At 38.8% G+C, this 19,238-nt stretch overlaps 2 protein-coding genes across 5 annotated transcripts in view; one reads left to right on the top strand and one right to left on the bottom strand.

Annotated features, from left to right (window-relative positions):
* The window catches only part of CA10 (carbonic anhydrase 10), a 199,467-nt gene extending 191,066 nt beyond the window's left edge, over nucleotides 1-8,401 (top strand). For both annotated transcript variants that reach the window (XM_035342234.1, XM_035342233.1), the window contains 3 exons: nucleotides 4,327-4,481; nucleotides 6,232-6,406; nucleotides 7,198-8,401. In XM_035342234.1, coding sequence (XP_035198125.1) covers nucleotides 4,327-4,481; nucleotides 6,232-6,406; nucleotides 7,198-7,220 — 353 coding nt within the window. In that variant the 3' untranslated portion in view covers nucleotides 7,221-8,401. The remainder of the gene's footprint in view (nucleotides 1-4,326; nucleotides 4,482-6,231; nucleotides 6,407-7,197) is intronic.
* The window catches only part of LOC118175736, a 214,843-nt gene that overhangs the window by 144,221 nt on the left and 51,384 nt on the right, over nucleotides 1-19,238 (bottom strand). The gene's annotated exons all lie outside the window — the stretch shown is intronic.

The raw sequence follows: 19,238 nt of genomic DNA, 5'->3' as shown, positions 1-19,238 counted from the left end.
ATTTTATTCTGTGATCATACCACTTTGAACTAGCTGAAACAAGGGTTCTTTCAAACAGACTTGGCTCAGAAGCTATATGAATCCCTCTAAAGAAAACCTGCTTTAATATTCTACTTCAAGTGTGATATTGGAAGGGATAAGTTACCTTTCTTTCGGAACAGCTATGCCCAGTGTTTGCTTACCACTGAAGAGTAGTAACAATTTATCTTCCCCAAAGTCGACACTGGGATTTGGGCTTATCATTCTCCATCAAAATACTCACACAGATCCAGCTAGGCAGAAGAGCTCTAAAATTTTGAATTTCCTCAAATTCAATCTTTAGCTATTTTATAGATAACAAGTGAACGGTATTCCAATTTCAACAGATTATTCTGAAAAAGCTTAAGATCCAGATATCTGGAGATAGGACTCCTAATTTCTCAAGGTTCACGTTTCAGTGGGTTGCCAGAAGGACTGAGCTCCCGCAGCTCCTGTCACAAGCAGTAAAAGCTCAGCTGTCTCAAACCAGGCCCCAGGGGACCAACCTTGGGCATTCAAGGGAGTCGCTGCTACTCTCAGCTTGGGTCTGCACGAATTGTGCGGGCTGGTAAATGGAGAGACTCTGATGCAGAGTTAAATAACTGAGGATCTCTACATTCCTTACCCTTTATTCTATTTAGTGTCCCTTTTTGAATTATCATATGAACTCAGAAATCAAATAGGGAATATATTAGCTGACTGACAGAAAGCATTGGTGTTTTAAAGAAAACACCCATTTTTGCTATGAAAGCAAACCCCACATACCTGTTACAAATCTTGGGGTAAAAGAGGATTTATATCATTTGCTAAGAAAGTTGTCAGAGGCCTTTATGTAAATGAAATTGAAATCTAATGAAATGTAGTTTTTATAAAGAAGAGTTCAGGAGTTCAGGAGTCACCCCAAGGCACAAGCAGATCAAGATAAACAGTGTGGGCTGCGGAGAGGAATGATGCTGAGAATCTAGTAAAGGCTGAACAGGTTTAGTAAAGGAAGTTTATTACTGGCAAGCTATCACCCACTGTTTTCAACCATCTTGAACCACAAACTTACAGGAAATATCATCAAAAAAGACAACACACTGAAGTGTTGCAGCCTAGTATTAATATAACGCCCCCGGTTCTGCTTCAGTTCCAGTACAGGAAATTTTTATTAAGATGTTGGGAAAGCAAAAGAGCAGAGCTCTTCATGTGAAGAGCGATAACCAAATGTTTGTTCTGTAATCTTCTCAGGCCATCCCATGAAGTTTGACTTCCGCTGGGAATGTAACCCCCATACAGAGATGAACGAGTACCACTTTTACTTAGCCAAACTCATTTCATTCACGTCCATTTTCCTTTTCCCTTAAGTGATACTGTCTTCTTCAGTTCCCCTTTAATTACACCTGATAGATTTTGACACCTAGTATAATCCACTGACTCTCCTTAAACACACTCCAAGTGAACACAGAGGCAATTCATCAGATTTGATGCAGCTCCACTGCAGGAAGCTGGTGGGGAAGATGGCTAATACAAGGAGCACAGTATATTTCGCAGGTCCTCAGCATGCAAACAAGGTAACCTAGGAGCTCATCCAAAAATCAGTAAGGCAGAGACAACCACCTCTCCTCATCTTCAGAGCACTGACATACATTGGACTTGCCTGAATGAGCAGGACCACCATGCCCCACACTGCTCCCATGCTGTTACCTACCATATTCCACCCCGGAGTGCTATGATATTCTGAAAATGACTGAACACACTAAATGCACAGGCAAAAGTTAGAAGCCCCCATCAAAATACTCAACTCCATTTTCCATTAATGCTCTGCAAGGCAACTCCAAAATCCCTGTGATTACCTGCACTAATGCCAGCAGTAAATCTGCTTCTGTACCTTGCTTTTGATAAGTAGACCTATTGCTAATAATCTGTGCGCTTTCCTGAATACAAATTAGTCAACTAGACTGTAATGTGCACCAAAAATACGTATCATCAATCTGCATTAATCTGTATTTAGCTTTCCATCCCCATGTAAATATTTCAGGGCAAGTTGTACCTTACTTAAATCATTTTAGTCCAACTGAAGTCAATACGGACAAATGACAAAGCAGAGTTGGTTCTTTGAGTTTGAAACTATCTATTCAGACTGACTCTGTGCCATTTGGAGTTAACATACCAGTCTCCGTGGCTCATAAATAATGAACAGGATGTTTGTGTGGGGAAGGGAAAGAAGCGTGATGACTCATTGAAAACAGGCACTGGCTTGAAAAAAAGCATTCATTCTCTTCTCATGTAATTCGAGAAAAATTACTGCTGCAGTGCAAATAATGTTTTTAATGAATAGGACACAGGTGTATTCAGTCATCTCTATCTATTAAAATGTAACAGCATTTTGACTCTGCAGTCCCATAGCAATAGTTTTGTACTTCCATCTGGAAAATTTGGGGTTTAAAAACAGACTTGATAACCAAGGCCATAGAGCAGTAAAGGCTAAGCACCTTAACAAATGTGCCAGTCACCTATAAGACACAACCAGTACTTTCCCCTTTACTTGGGCATCCAGCTATATGGTATGGCAACCACCCTGAAGCACAGGAAGGTGGCAGAGGGCTGTACTGCTAATGAACTTGAAAAGACGTGCCTAGAGTATCTTTCCTAAAATAACAAATGCATTTTAAATACAAAATAGCTGTAAGGCACTGATCAACATGATGCAAATATTACACTCTCACCTTGACACTTGAACTGATGCTGTAGTGACTAACACATATAGCCTAGAAGGCTGCTTCATATCGACTACACTATGTCAAAATAAAAATTAAGTCACATTTGTTTTGCCTCTGTACTTGGATTTTTCTTTCGCCCAACGCAGTAGAGACCTTTTTGTTACTCCATTAGGTAGTTTGAGATAAGCATCTTGCTCATCTAAGCTTTGTCCTTCAGCTATATATTAAATTCCAGTTAAATTTCTATTTTCTTTTTTCATTCTTACATGCTTCCTTATCATCCATATTTCTTTCCTTGCTTCCATTTACAATCTTCTTTTCCCAATAGCCAAGGAATTACCAGCTTTTTTTTTTTAAATGAAAAATAAGAACTGTTTAAATCTACAGTGACTAGCACATTAGGAACACCAGTGAATCCAGCAGGAATGCCTGAGTTATTGACACTGACTGAAAATATGGACTTGAAACATTTCTCTTTAGTCTAAGCAGTAATCTATTTCATTTTTACATCCTCGCCTTCAATTAAAATCAATGCCAGTTTCTCCTGTATCTTGAAAGGGGAACTGCCTAAAAAGGCAGCCTTCCTTGCCCACATTTTAGTGCTCATTCCGCAAATAAGCCATATTGAACACTACATGCAAGTGAAAGCATGCACAGATCGCACAGCATTACTACTTGTAACCATCCCGGCTTTGAGAGGCACGGCAGCAGTAGTATATCAGAAGTTAAGAGTGTTTATCCCTGAGTGCTTCCTATTAAGGAACTCCTACAGATGAAGATTTGGCAGAAAAATCTGAGATCCAGCTTTGATAGCACTGCCAAAAATATTATAGGCCAGCGTTACACAAGGGAAATAATGTGCATCGCATAAAAAAGACACGAATTTTAGTGATTTACCAGATACATCCCTATCTCATTGTATTTTGATAGATGCCCACAGAGTGGATTCTGTTTCAGAGGGATATCTCATTAATTCCCCGAGTGGCTTATGAAAGAAGCAGGGCCCCTAGTAAGTTGCTTTCCAGCATACTTTTCCACCCTGATTTTAGCATTCCGAGTGAGCTAGCCCCACATGCCCCCCCCCCCCCCCCAATGCACACATGAAAGGCAACCAGGCTTCATTGAACATCTTTCTTATCATGCATCAACCTCAACTTCCTCCTGTGGCAGAAAGGCGATGAAGTTTTAACCCTCTTGGCCTTCCAAGGCCTTGCTGAACAAAAATTGTAAAGCACTCCGAAGTATGGCAAGTCTTCTCCAAAGACTGCTGCATCTAAATCAATAACTTGAAGGATTTAACTCCAGTTCCTAAAGGAGGTTCAAAGTTACACTGTGAACGCTTGCGTGAAACTCCCCCAGAGGGTGTGCTGGGCATCTAAGAGTAGAATTCAACCCAAGCAGGATGACTGAATTCATGGGACTTGTTCTTGTCCAATCTGCCAGAGCATTCTGAAATGTGTTTCATGTATCACTAAACTGATGATAATATTTTGAACTAAGAAATGTAAATACCTTTTCCTCCATTTTGAACTAAGAAATGTAAATACCTTTTCCTCCCCCCTCAAATCTATTGTTTTATCTTTATTTTCCTCCCTTCATTCTCCAGATGATGCATACTTACTACAGGGGCTTAATATTGAGGAACTTTATCCAGAAACCTCTAGTTTCATTACATATGATGGGTCAATGACAATTCCACCCTGCTATGAAACAGCAAGTTGGATAATTATGAACAAACCTGTCTACATAACAAGGATGCAGGTAAAAAATTACTTGATCTGGTCTAGGTACAAAGAACATTTTAAGCATGTATCTATAGCTTTATATATAAAATTAGATTCAACCGTTTTCTGCATGGATCTCTGCTTGCAACTTCTACAGATTACAACAGCAAAGAGACTTTTGGCAAATAAAAATCTGCACTACTTAGAGCAACCTAAATATCTTTAGACCTGCCAAAGAGCTGGGCTTTGAGGTGAGGGTTTGTCACCACATGGTGAGGTTTTGAACCAAATGGTCTCCTGGTAAATTACAATTCTGTGAATAAACACATGGGGATTCTAAAACAAATTGAGCGGTGTTGTACAAAAATAACTGACATTATGAAGGGTAACCTGGACCATTGTAAGGTGAGAAAGAAACAGCCAAGTCATGAGTGACAGTTGTGTTTACACACGTCAATAGCATGTTGATGTGACAGAGATCCAATACAAAAAAACGCTCAGCCAGTATTTCCTACTACAGGTTAAGACAGCAGGATAGAAACTGCAAGTATCTGCAGAAAAGCCAGATTGGGAAATTGAAGACCCTAGCAGAAAGGGGACAAATAAATCATGCAAAAGGAATACAATTCATTTCATAGTCAAAATTACATCGCTGAGAAAACACACCAGTGAAAAAAGCCATGAAGACTACATTTCTGTATGACTTGCTCACAATCCAGGGCCTAACATGAGAAAACCACCAAACAGCACCAATTGCACTCTGCCTTGGAGCTTCCATCAATGAGTTGCTTGCAGAGTGGTGAGCTGAGCTAAAGTCTGTTTCTCCTACACACTAGAATCCTGAAGGAACCTTTGAACCACAGTCTGCATGTTCCAAGCTCAAAGGAGATGAAATCTGGCCTGAGAAGTGAAGTGAGGGAAAATAAAAGAACTGCATATTGCATTTAAAGAATTAACACTGTAAATAAGATGCCTTCACCAAGTCCAGATGTTTTATCATTGTGATATTCTTTCTGCCCAGTTCTGTCTAGATACAGAGAAAGCATCACTTCCTTTTCTAAATGAGGAGAGTAATTTGGAAGAATAACATGGCTGAACCAAGACAGACCCATGCTGTGCATTCTGAACTTTTCCAACATGGAACCTGAACAATTTCCTACATGAAACATTTTTAGTTACAACATTACCATACAAAACAGAGTATTTCTGGAGCCTACACCAGTATCTCTGCAGTGTAATCTCATGACATTTGCTCCTTGTCATGGTTTACTGGTTAGTTACATCTCCAACGTTAGTGCTTCAAACTGATTTCATGGAATACTTACTAATTACATTGTGTACTCACACTGAAAAGCTAATTCACAGCTCAAGTTTTCCCTGCAATCTGCTAAAGATTATCAGTATTTAAAACAAAGCTACTGGATTTCCTCATTTAAGCATTATTTTTTTTTTTTAGTTACCAGCTAGAGGAAAGCATCAACTCACTACCCCTTAAATATTCAAATTATACATGGATATAGGAAATATATTAAATGTTTTTTAACCAAAATATTTGTTTCTTTTTAAAAAAAAAAAATTGCAGAGGGAATTTTTTTTCTTGTTTCCTACACAAAGTATGAAAGGGTTTGACTTGAACCAATGAACATACAAAGGAGAGCCCACCACTGACTACAAATCACTGAAACTGCTTAACTTGGATTTATTATGTAGCTGATTTAATAGTGTTGTATGTTGTTTACTTACAGGAAAGAGCAGCACTAAAAATCCTTGTTTTGTATTTTGTACAGATGCATTCTTTACGACTGCTAAGCCAGAATCAGCCATCACAGATATTTCTGAGCATGAGCGACAATTTCAGACCAGTCCAGCCTCTCAACAATCGATGTATCCGAACCAATATCAACTTTAGTTTACAGGGAAAAGATTGCCCAAACAATAGAGCACAGAAACTACAGTATAGAGGTATGTTCCACCTCCAGAATAATCCTTTCTATGCTTACACTGAGGTCTCTTCTTTGCAAAATCCAAGTGTGTAACAAAACATACAGATAAATGCAAATTAAACTCCAGATCTTGTGGGACTAGCGGTATGAGTCAAACATGGCATATTTGACATTGAAGAGGAAATTTGCCCAGAAACATCCAGGAAAAGCCATGACAAAAAGCAGCTGGGGACATCTGGTATTTTTCAAGAGCAGATGGGACAGGTCTTCAGCTTTCTAGCCGCATTTTAAAGTCTTCTCACCTTACAAAGAGCATTTTGTTCTGTTACCCACTTGGAAAGAAAACGGGATGAGCCAGTCTTGATGCCAACTGATCTCAGACAAAAGAATAAATTCCACTTTGGAGGCTTACCCCCATAATGCACACTCCGATTAGAAAATTTTGTATTACACAGTGGACACTAAACAAATGCATCAACTCAGTCACCTGCCGGTAACGCCTTACGCTGCCACAGCTGGGGGCTCTCAATTGAGCATCCTGTGCATCTTTTAGCCTATACACATACACTTTTATTACCTTCAACAACAGTGTAAAAGTTCCTTCTTGCCAATAACTGAAAGGCTGGTGACTGAGTTGCAGTGATGCAAAGAAACCGTCATTCAGAGGCAATACTTTTACAAGAAAAGGAGGAAAACAAGTCTTCTGGCTTTTTCTGGATGTGTTTAATTGCTGAAAGAGCATTAGATCTAGCCAGTTTCATGTGTGGGGTTTAATAAAGCATAACTGTTTTTGTTTCTCTTTCCTTTCAGTAAATGAATGGCTCCTGAAGTAAGGCAGAGCAGGCAGAACCCATAACCTCAGTGGAATGCTACTACTGTGAATTGACATAATCTAGAATGCACCCAACCTCACTCTCTCTTTGGGTTCACGGCAGCATGTGCAAGCATGCTGTAGGAAAAAGCTGCCATGTTGGAAACTCAACTAAAAATTCATTCATATGATCGGTGGTAATTTTAAAAACAGTAAAAAGACAGTATTACAGTAAATGTGATAACAATTTTGATACAGTTTTCCTGAACTAATTTAGCTTCACAAAAAAAAAAAAAAAAAGACTTTTCAGCCTTTGTATATATGAAATTCTTCCTCTTTTCCCCTCTCCCTCAAAATAAAAGAAAAAAGAAAAAAGGTGGCTCGGTGCAGCATCAAAGTGGAGTTGTGTTCTGTGTGCCAAGTAATCCTTGGAAAGCTCTCATTATTTCACAATCATTAATGGATACTGACAAGACAGAACAAGACGACTGTAGAGGAAACTTATTTCTAGATTATGATCCTTCTGTTCATTTAATTAAAAAGGGACAGACTTTGAGAGATAAGTATTGTAAATATATCACTGCAGAATACAAAGGAAATTGAAATATTTCCCTCTTCGTCACATATCTGTAGTAGGATTTGCCAAAATCAGAATTGATCCATTTTCTGTTTCTTGTTTTACAACAGGTCATACGTTGTGTTGGTTAACTATTAACAACTCAATAAATGTGTTTAACAAATTAATTTAGTAAACTTGCTTTGGTTTATTTTCTTTCTGAAATAAGCCTCTAAAGATTTGTGGCTGCAGTTTGTGAGTTTTGTTTTTTTCTTTTTTAAAAAAGAAAAATAAAACTTAATTTATTTGTTTGCAGCCAAGTAAAGTGAGTTAATGGCAATTGTGAATGCAGTTAAAGCCAGCATTACTTTGACTGTGCTGTACGGTCCATCATTAACAGGAGCCAGGCCAGGCTCAAAAGCAGATTGCAGAGGAAGCATCTCAGTTTCAAATTGCCATTTTCCCTGTTCAGTCCGTTATTGGGACAAATTCAACCCTGTAAATTGGTAGCAGAAAGGAATATATTTTCTTTACAGATAAAGCAGGAGCTGACCAAGTAAAAGGGAATGCCTTTTTTCTTGTTTATAATGGTCATTCACTGTGTTTGGTTACTGTCAAGAACTCAATAAATGTGTTTAACAAGTTCACATAATGCATGTTTGGCCTTCTTGCACATTAAGAAGTTTTGAATTGTTTATTTCTCTGGAGAGTGGGCAGACCTCATGCTATCATGCTATCCAGTTCCTAACACTCACTTTGCAACACATGATGACAGCAGAAGTTTGCAGAAAAGATGATGAAGCTAAGAAGGACCAAGCAGGGACTATGAAGTATTTGTACAAAATTGAAAAATACGTCCTATGAGAAGTTTGAGGGGACTGGCCTGCTGTAAAGAACTTTGAGGCCCACTCTGTGTTGCAGCTTTAACATGCCCAAACATACTAGTTCATCTTTGGCCAAAGAGAACAGCGTGGATAGCATCAGACTGGAAACTCTCAAGACTGTTGCAGACAGCAGTTTGGAAAGATTGCAGTGTGTGAGCTGGAAACTTACACAGAATTTACACAGAATTTCTAGGTTGGAAGAGACCTCAAGATCATCGAGTCCAACCTCTAACCTAACACTAACAGTCCCCACTAAACCATATCCCTAAGCTCTACATCTAAACGTCTTTTGAAGACTTCCAGGGATGGTGACTCCACCACCTCCCTGGGCAGCCTGTTCCAATGCCTCACAACCCTTTCAGTAAAGAAGCTCTTCCTAACATCTAACCTAAAACTCCCCTGGCGCATGATTGCATCTGTAACATGAAAGGGAGAGACATCAGTTAAGTGAGTACATGTACGAGCTGGTAGTCAGAGGACTCCTGAAGTAGGCACACTGATGTAGGGGGAAGCCTGTACAGAACCTGAAGCTGTCAACAACTGAGTTGCTCAGTGAAAGTTGCAGGGGAATCACTGCTGGAAGGGTGGAGGTCAGCCCAGGTGGGACGTGACACACAGTCTTATTTGTAGCAGGGGCTGGGGCTGAAGACCCTGGTCCAGGATCCTGTTAGCACATATTAGTACCCAATCCCTAACTCCCTTCAGTTTGAGCATTTCAAATGGCTTGCATGTATCAGCTTAACACCACAGTGACCTGAAAAATCTACAACACAACCACAGAAGTGCCACACAGTAACCATTAGACTGCAGGTTAATGCTGTCAAATTCTGCAGCTGAAAAAGCAAAAGTTACTACCTTAGATTTACCTAGCTAATAACAATTAAGCATATCACAAGTCACATGCATTTAATACTTTTTAGATGTCATGGTGATCTTTTAAATTTAATTTTTGATTTTGTGGTATTCAGATTGTTTCCAATATTTTTTAAAGCTTCTTGTAGGATTATTAAGAGTAAACTTAGAGTACAGTCTAGAATGGCTCAATCTATATTTTTTGGACAAATAGCTGGCAATTGTTGATCCAAGTTTGTCAGTGACAGAAGGTAGGGAAGATAAGCTAGGCCTCCATTATGAAACTTTTATTAAGTAATAAAACTTATGTGCTATTTTACTGAAAGCTGGTTGAAGGGATTTAAGAGTAGGGAGAGATATGATAGAAGAGACTAGTCCTAGGAAGGAGTCATGCTGTGCTTTGGATTAAGTGAGGCTGCAATACAGAAACCCTGCAAATAGAGAAACGTGGCAATCATACCAGGACACTACAAATACGTTTGTCAACATTTCCAAGTCCATTTTGTGAACCAATAAACTCCATCTTGGTGTGATTTGTTTGGGTTTTTGTTCTAGTAAGAGATTGCAGTAGAAATAGACCAAACCAGAGCTTAGAATCAAGCATCTTGTACATCCCACACATTTAAGTGGTGCTCATATCCAGATATCTGACTTGCATTTCAAATTGGGCATTTTTCCGTGTCAGGAGACATTTGGCATCCAAAGAAAGCCATACAAAGTCTATCACAAAGCCTTTAAGCAAAAAGATAAAGCATCGTTAACAAACAGGCACAGACAATCTTCTGGTAATCAGAGTCCATGCAGCACATACAAGTAGCAACCTCTGACTTGAGTCTTTTCTGTCCGTGGTGCTCACAAGAAGTCTGACTGTACTCAAAGCCCAAACTCAGTATTTTGTGGTAAGAACTGAATTTGTGCTGTCATGGCCTCCATACCGTCCCTGCCAAGCTGCTCAGATCACAAACAAGATTCTTCACTTGTGAAAAGGCTCAGAGCAGGCACAAACCTGACAAGGAACATAAACCTGGCAGTGGTGTGCAAGCCATCACCCCACAAGCAGGACCACGTTACCAAGCCATGATGGTGACAGACATTAAGAACATAACGCTGAGAGGGAATGCTCAAATTTGATCTGTCACAGACTGTAATATCTAGCTAGGTACCAAACTTAAAACTTATTTCATGATATTAAAAAAAAAAAAAAAAGGAGAAATTCAAATTTACAGTTCTGAAAAAGCCTCTGTTTCAAGTAGTGGTCACAAAAAAGTGTAATAGCTAGCCAAGTTTGATAAGCTTAGTTGCTCCTCTAATTGAAAGCAAAACATTACTTATATACACAAAAAAAACAACAAATACATAGGACCTGTGTGATGAAGGCAGGACAAATCATTCAGTATAACTGTACCTATAGATACCGTGCATTTCTGTTCTGCCATTCTATTCCAGCCTTGAAAGCAAATAAACACCTCAGGGGTCTGCCTGGAAGCCTGGATGTTTCAGAATGAAACTCCTCTGCATCAAAACCCACTCTTTCTCAACATTTAAAACCTCACACTTCTCCATAAAGTATATACCCTGAAAGAAGATGGACAAGGTGCTGAACACCGACCCCCAGAATCAAGCTTCTGGCTGCCCCCAGCAAATCTAGGAACAATCACCCTTGGAGGTGTGCAAGGCTGTATTTCCGTGTGGATCCAGAAACTCAAACAAAAAGGCCAGCAAAAATCAGAAGAACTTAACAATCACACAAATTCATGTTATAATGAATAGCACTGCTTCCTGGGTGTTCATACACAGTTCCATACCATGGCCTTAAGAAACGTCATTTAACAAGTGGTGCTTGGATGACATTAGTTTGTCAGGCACCTGAGAAACTGGGGGCGCCTGGTGGAAAAATGGGTTGCCAGCAGCTGATGTTATTTTAAGTACTTTGCATCCAACAGTGTTTCAAATCATAGGACTTCTCAAAACACTTGTTTTTAATTAAAACAAAAAAAAGAGCCACAGACTTGAGATAATACTTCAGCATCTTTCTGCTTCTGACAGACCCTGCTGTTAGTGCCCCATTTTGGTCTTCCAAGGGTTTCACACTTGGCTACTTCCAATACAAGCCTTAAAATTATCAGCAGCTCTGAGCAATGCATGGAAGGTTTACCCCCACAGAATCACAACAGTGCCATAGAAGTAAGAGTTAGCAAATTTCTTGATATTTACTCGTGCTGGTAACAAGTGCTTTCCTTGTACATTTGAACTGCCATGAAATAAATACAATTAAAAAAAATAAAGTGAGCTGCTACCACTATTAAAGGGTGAAGATAAGCTGGAAAATCAGATATGATTTCACCCAGAAAGCCAAGACCAGAAGCAAATAAAACCCTTCCAGTATTTTGGGAATCCCTCATACAGCAATTCCTTTCAGGAGCTGAGCTTTCCCCCAAAGTCACGAACTAGAGGGAAAACCAACACATGTTGAAAATGCAGCATGAAGGCAGATGTTTTGCATGTCCTCTATTGCAGCTCAAAGCTTTAAGTACTGGACACTGCCCAAAATATCCCAGATGCTTTGTTCCTATACTCAAAACAGTATCAATTTTTCAGGAAGATCAGCTGTAACTTTGATTTTTATTACATTTTATTCCCTAGATGTAATGGCTGACAAAACAGAGTTTGCTGTAAGAAATGCTGATTTACTAGTAAATGGCTTACCGCAGTTCTCAACAGCATACTGTAAAATTATTCAAGGAGCCTGTTTGCATGGTAAAGAACAAGATCCATTTATAATGTGAAACCCAATGCGGGCAAACATTTTCTGTTTCCCACAGTGTCAGGCTTCTATTCTAATAACTAAAGACACGTCAAAAACATACTCAGAGCAGAAAATGAAAAACAGGATAATAAGTCTTCTAAGGAGGGGAAAATAACCCTTAGCATTTAAATAGAACAAAAAAAAAAATCCTTAGAACAAAATCCTTAGAAATATGAGGGGGAAAAAACCTGACAGTCTATGAATTTAGACAGAAGCTCCCACCCTCTAAGGGAAAAAGAGGGAGGATCAAAAACAAATCCAGGTGGAACAAAGTTACAGCTGCAAGACACTATGGTCACCCAGGTTAAGTCTCTGACCATACAGCCTTGGCTAGCTATTTCCAGCACGTGGAGACAGTCACTGAAATTTGGAAAAAAGATCACATTTTTCTGAGGCATCCCACTACTCAAACCTAGGGCATACGTTGAAACAGACAGGCAATGTATTGACATGATCAGGGAAGTCACATTCTGAACGTCTCTCCCAGTTCCTCTACTCCATTCTGGATGTGTACCTTCAGTGCTATAGCAGGTGATTCTGTGAAACTGTCTAGCGCTCTGCAGAGAAATCTGAGACTGCCAGGAATACCTCACGCTGTGCTTCCCTTACTCTCCCGCTGCACACATATGCTTTAGTTCAGTCTCCTTGGAACACAATCTATGCAAAACTAACATCCGAGGAGCAAAGCAGACCTCACTCATGTTTCACCGATGGTAGGATTAGCTAAGGAAAACAATGACTTAATTATGAACCATTGTAACTATGATTGTTGCACCAGCCTTGCCTGCATTGTGTCGAAGAGCACACAAAAAGGGTTGCTGGTACTGTCTCACCTACTTTTCCCTACTTTTCTCACCTACTTTTCCCACATGCGAGGAGATCTGGAACACTTCAAGATGACTCAGGGCTTATTTATACTTTGGGTCCATCTGTCCAAAAGTGGCAGGAAATTTCCAACACCTGGCTATGGAATGACCAAGCCCACAGCAAAAGAAAGAAAGAAGTACCAGGAAAGCAGTAAAAATGGACTGCCCCCATCCAAGGGCTATAGAATGGAAAGAAACAGGCCTGAAATTCTCCCACCAGTACCAAGATCAGCATAAAGTTGATGACAAGACCAAAAGCAAAAGAACATGTATACATCTACACAAGAGCTTGGTTTTTTGTTTGTTTGTTTTTTTTTTTTAAAAAAAGAAAGCAATTAACCATTTGATAGGGAACTTTCTACAATGCTATCATTTCAAGATTAAAGTCTAAAAGACTCTTGGATAGCTGCCAGATTTAACTCATAAAATGAGTGATTGTAAACTATACATAGTAAAAAGGTAGGAATGATGGGGCAAACAGTGAATTAACTATTCAAATGTGATAAAAATCTTGTTCAGGTATGTTAAGACAACATGAAGTCAAAATCACAATAGCAAAATACAGAATGGTGGAGAATCTCAATGAGGGGAAAAAAAGTCTTCCCCCTGTGCTGCATTTCTTCTTAGCAATACAGTAATATAGCAGCAAGCTGATTTCAGCTTTCTGCCTTCTTTCAGGCATAATTTAAAAATTGACAGCAATGGAAGTGTGATATTTTCAGACATTCATGCCAAATTTTTGCCACACTGAAGTTCCCATTCATTAAACATTTATTAATATCCAGGTTCTATGAGCTTCAGAAAAATTTACAGACATAGAGCTCCATTGACAAATATTTCACCCAAATACAGTCCTCATTCCTCCAACACAGATGGCCAGCTAAAATTCTTGCATTAAAAATTAAATCATTGAAACTCAGCCATGCTGTAAAGCAGTGGGAAGAGGAACTGTTCTGTGTGGCCACTCCTTAAAGGATGTAAACTAATTCAATTAAACATCCACTTTTGTAACTTCAGGTTAGATTATTTCAGGTCTCAAACCAACAGGACTTTGGCTCTTAAAAGCCTTGATGAATCCCAGCCTCACTGAATAATTCAGAACACATATGATGAAGCAGGTACAGGCTAATCCCAGCCTCCAAATTTTGGAAATAGACTCTTCCCCCAGCTCCTTATCTGTACCTTATCTTAAAAATAGACAGAACCGTCTTTGTATGAAACACATCTTCTGTAAGAATGGGAAATACCAGAGGACATAGTTGTTACCCTAAGAAATGTTGCTGTAGAGGCTCTTTATTGAAATGATCTGATGTAGTTTTGTCTGTCATGGGGCTGACTTAGCATGTTTAAAGAGTAATTAGCTGTATCTTTTAAAAATAAGAATTCCAAACTAAGTAAAAGAGGTTGGCTCAAAAAAAAAAAAGCAATTACAACACTGTCTGGATTTTCAGTGCACATGCAAACAGCGGGTATCTCCAAGATAAGGGCAAATAGCAAGCTCAATTCTCTGAGCAAGGATTCACATCATTACGAGGCAAGCTACCAGCTGACCCTTGTGACTGGCATTCAGGATTGTTACGCTTTCCTAGGAGTTACATGGCACAGGAGGCTCATCTGCACAGGCCAGTGCCTGAGGTTGCAAGCCTGAAAGCAAGTCTCCCGCAGCCTGGCTGCATGACCCACAAACAGATCAAAAAGCTGATGCATGGACATGCTGTCATGATTCACCGTGGCACTACATGCACACACAAAAATCAAGTGGAGATTGCACTGTCTCATTATCAGGGCACAACACTAGGAATATGCAGTATTCCTTCTGCTTTTCTGTGATTCCATGTCTCAATACCTCCACGCAAGCTTCCATCATGTAATATTCAGCTATAATCGAGGAGTAAAACACATGATCGTAACCAGCTCGCCTGTGCTACGCCCATGCTACTTTAGGTAATGGGAACCAGCAAATCAGCCCGGCCTGCCTTACCTCTGTTCCAGCCTTAAGTAACTGCACTCAGTAATGCCAAAATAAAGCACAGAGCTCTGTTTACACCTACTTGATGCTGCACTGTGATCTGGAAAGGACTGTTAGGATTTGATACCCACATACAAGGATCCTGCTACCCACATACAAGGGATAAGAAGGGGAACAACTAGCTTAAAGGCAGGAATGGGGTTAGATCAAGACTGTATGTTTTTCTATAATATTTATGTGCATGGCTAATGTGATTTTTTTTTAATAGCTCTCCATTTTTAACATCAGAATAATGGTATCAAGTTTTTTCCTTGTACTCTTCCTCATACTTGCAGGTGTTTTTATTTAAAAAAAAAGGCAAACAATTGCACAAGTTAAAAAGAAAGTCACTTATTTAGGCCATCTAGGGGAAGAACACATCCACAAAATTGACATTAAGGTTCCTAGACCACACGAGAAGAAGGTGACATAACTAATGATATCAACTCCATCCTTTACAAAGCCAAAAACACCGAAAGAGATTAACACAAAAAAAAACTTCTCCAAACCTTACAGGCTTAGAATACATTTTCTTTTAGTAGAATTAACCCTTGTTTGATTTACAAAACAGAACACAGGAATAATGTTCTCTGCAAGCAGCTCCATAAATACTGTGAAATGACTAACAAGAGACACACAGCAATGGATTCTAGTTGCTTTTATGGTCTAGGATTTGTCACTGTGAATCAGAAGATATTGTGAAAGGGCAGTAAAGTTTGGTGAGTGATGGTGACGGGCCAGAGCTGGTAAGCAACCCCTCTGCATTGCTGGAGCAGACATCTTATGATGGGGGCCGGAGGGGGGCTGACTTCACGTTGTTTCTCTTAATGAAAGTTTTCATGTCAACAGTCATTTTAATGCTAATGTCAACATATTTTTTTTTGAAGAAATAGTGCCCTGGAATATTCATTAGGGATGTCATACGCATCCCATAACATATGGTGTCTCAAATCCAATTACTTGTCTATTCAAACCATGACCTTGAATAGGTTTCTAAGAGAAGTAACACAGAAAAGATGCAACAAGGGCTTGTTTACTAATGTAGGGGCATAATACTGAAATTCAGTATTATGTTGAATTCCCTTTTGTTTGCTTTGCTTTCTAGTTTTTTCCAACTTGAAAAGTTACGGAGTTTATTTAAAGATGGCTACATTTACTTTCCAGGTCTGTTTGCACATTAAACATGCTATATGCAGAGAAAATATTTTGGAATACTTTAACCAAATATTGGCTTTGTTTGGCTTAAAGTTCCTCTATTCAGGAGGCTAATGTTGAAGACCACTATACCCTTATGTAGCCTGGAGCATCGCTATGTCCTCATAACCCAGAGGTACAAGAAGTTCACACTGATCAGGTTTTCCTCCTGCCCACTTTGTATCATTTCTGAATGTCAGTCTTAGTCTAGCAATGCACAAAAGGTAAGAAAAAAATTTGAAGAGTGTTTCTATGGCTATTATTTAGGCCCTACATCTGATTAATTCAGGAAACAAAGAGAACCCATTTCCTTTATATTTTATGATTTGAAAGCACTAGCTTCACACAAGGATTGTTTGGTACTTGCTGGATGGAACTTTTCTTCTGAAAACAGCATCCTCTATGCGGTTTTAACAAAAGCTCAGTATATTGTTTATGTGAAAGTCTTCATCTGACCCATGCTATGTCAACTGCATTGTGCTTCCAGTAAATAAGTTCTTAACAAACATGATATCTTATTGGAACGTTTCTATTTGCCATAAGAATGAAGATATCACTGTGCTGCTAAAAAATATATGAAAAATTACTGGTTACAGACAGCACAGTTACTTGTTATCTTTTTGCCAGTTCTTCCTAAAGCAGATTGTATTGCTACAACATAAACACCTTTGCCTTTAACATACAATTAGATCTAGGTACTTACCATAGTTGCCATAGTTTTCAATGAGTTTCACTTAAATGTTCCAAAATATTCTTGCATTTCAATGCATTAAAAATGTGATTATGTTTAGTCTGTCTACCTGTTATGCACAGTCACTGGAAATCAGATTCACTTTAAATGTATTTTCTAATTGATGTTTAGAAACAGTGGCACTATATTAACAGAGATAAATACACTAACAAATTTGTTTCCCTTTTTAATATGGAGAATATTGCTTAAAGATACTCATTCATGAGAATACTCATAATTTTCCTCTTACCTTTAAAGTAACCTAAAAGATATGGAAAGATCAAATATGATTAATGTTTTAGAAAAATATTGATTTTAAAAAAATCCATGAAAAGAACCCAGCGTGTATACTACTTTTTTAAAAAGAACTGAAAGGGCTGACTTGTCTCAATTGACATCAGTATTTTTCATGGGAATAGATCTCAGTGCGAGAAGCCATCTTTTAAAATATTCAACATTTAGAGCGTTATTTATAATATGAACTGTGCCGAACGAGAAGCTGACAGCACAGCAATAGGAAATATGGTCATTCAAGAGAAGAAGTAATCAGCTTTCTAGGACTTCCCCACAGCCCAGGGCTTGCGATACGTTTGTTCCACTAGAGGCTGTACTTGCAGCCTGTGACAAATCACTGCCCCCTCTTATGTCTCTGTTCACACCTAAAAAAATGTGATAAAAGCCTTAGCACAATAGGGACGGGTTGTTATAAGAACAACCACATATTTCAGATACTGCACTAATGAAAGCTCTTATAAAGTTTTGGGGAGATTCACAGCACAGATGTGACTGGAACAGGGCAGTATTTCCTATCACTCCCCCCACTTCTTTAAAAGGAAAAAAATACACATGACTCCAAAAAAAAAACAGAGAGAAACCCAATCTCCATCCAATGCTATGAGGAAATGCCCAACCTACATAGCCAGCAAGAGTTGAGCTATCAAACAGCAGCCAGCAGCAACACACAGGTAACAGTAGTTGGCATTTACATAATGATGTGAATTTTCCATATGCCTTGAAAATGGCATGCCAACCTTTCTAGGTGAGGTAACTGAGGTAGACTTCAGTGGCTAGGACAGAAGACCAAAAGAACTAATTCCAACCAAACAACAAGTTCTATGCTCAGGCTGCACTTCCAAAAGGTTTGTTTCCAGTTCATTTCACTGCTTGTATATTTTCTCTGCATCTCTTCTCTCCCCCACAGTGATCATAAAGATAATCACAATGGAAAGCTTGCTGAGCAAGAACAGATATTTTTTTAAAAAAAGTTATCAAAGCACACCAAGATCTGTTTCATCAAGGCTCAAAAAAGTCTTTCAAAAAAGCCACAAACAAAAGAAACAAAAAACTATTAGAAAAGGAAAACGATACTTTAAAACAAAAGCATAAGTTCAAGGATAAAGAAAGAATAGAAGCATGAAACAATTGCAAAACAAACAGCAGAAACTATTCCTATGGCACATGATTCAGATAAACGCAAGGAAGAGTTAGAAGAGAAATGCTAGTATTACCATTGAATACTTTTTTTTCCAGATGTTGTTTTATACTGGTAAAATAAAGGGAGGACAGACAATGTATGGTTAAAAAATAGAAGTATGCAAGTTAAGTGCTTAATAAGGAGACTAACATAAGTGAAATGATCCATCTTACTTGAAGATAATTATAAGAAATACTCATGTCCACGCAACTTTTAGAGTTGGGGGAACACTACGTATCCTGCACTCTGGTTTCTCTGGACACAAAGCAAGATCTCCAGTTTTAAGCTTTTTTGTGTAAAGCTTATGGGTTCAAGTACTAAAGGCAGAAAACAAAACCAAGTGGAAATGAGAGAGAAATACAGCCTCAGTTCAAGTTGCATCGCCTACACCTAAGGAGAACCTTTTCTTCTACACCCACTGAATCAGCCAACACTTACTCCTAGAAACAGTCCTGGGTGGCAAATCCCAGGCACCTACAAGCTTTGCAGAATCCATGTGATGTCCTAGGAAGCAGGTGGAATAGAATGCTACCATAGAGTTCCACGCAGTGTGCCTATGTTATGACAAACCTACCAACAGTCTAGTTTTAAAAACATTTTTTCCGAAGTTGGATCGGTATCATGTCAAATTTTCTTTTCCTTGTATATTCCAACTTGTTTCTTAACTCCT

The sequence above is a fragment of the Oxyura jamaicensis genome, chromosome 18, assembly GCF_011077185.1.
Source record: "Oxyura jamaicensis isolate SHBP4307 breed ruddy duck chromosome 18, BPBGC_Ojam_1.0, whole genome shotgun sequence".
Lineage (NCBI taxonomy): Eukaryota > Metazoa > Chordata > Aves > Anseriformes > Anatidae > Oxyura > Oxyura jamaicensis.
Note: the sequence above shows the minus strand (reverse complement) of the source record. Positions and strands in the feature narration are given on the sequence as shown.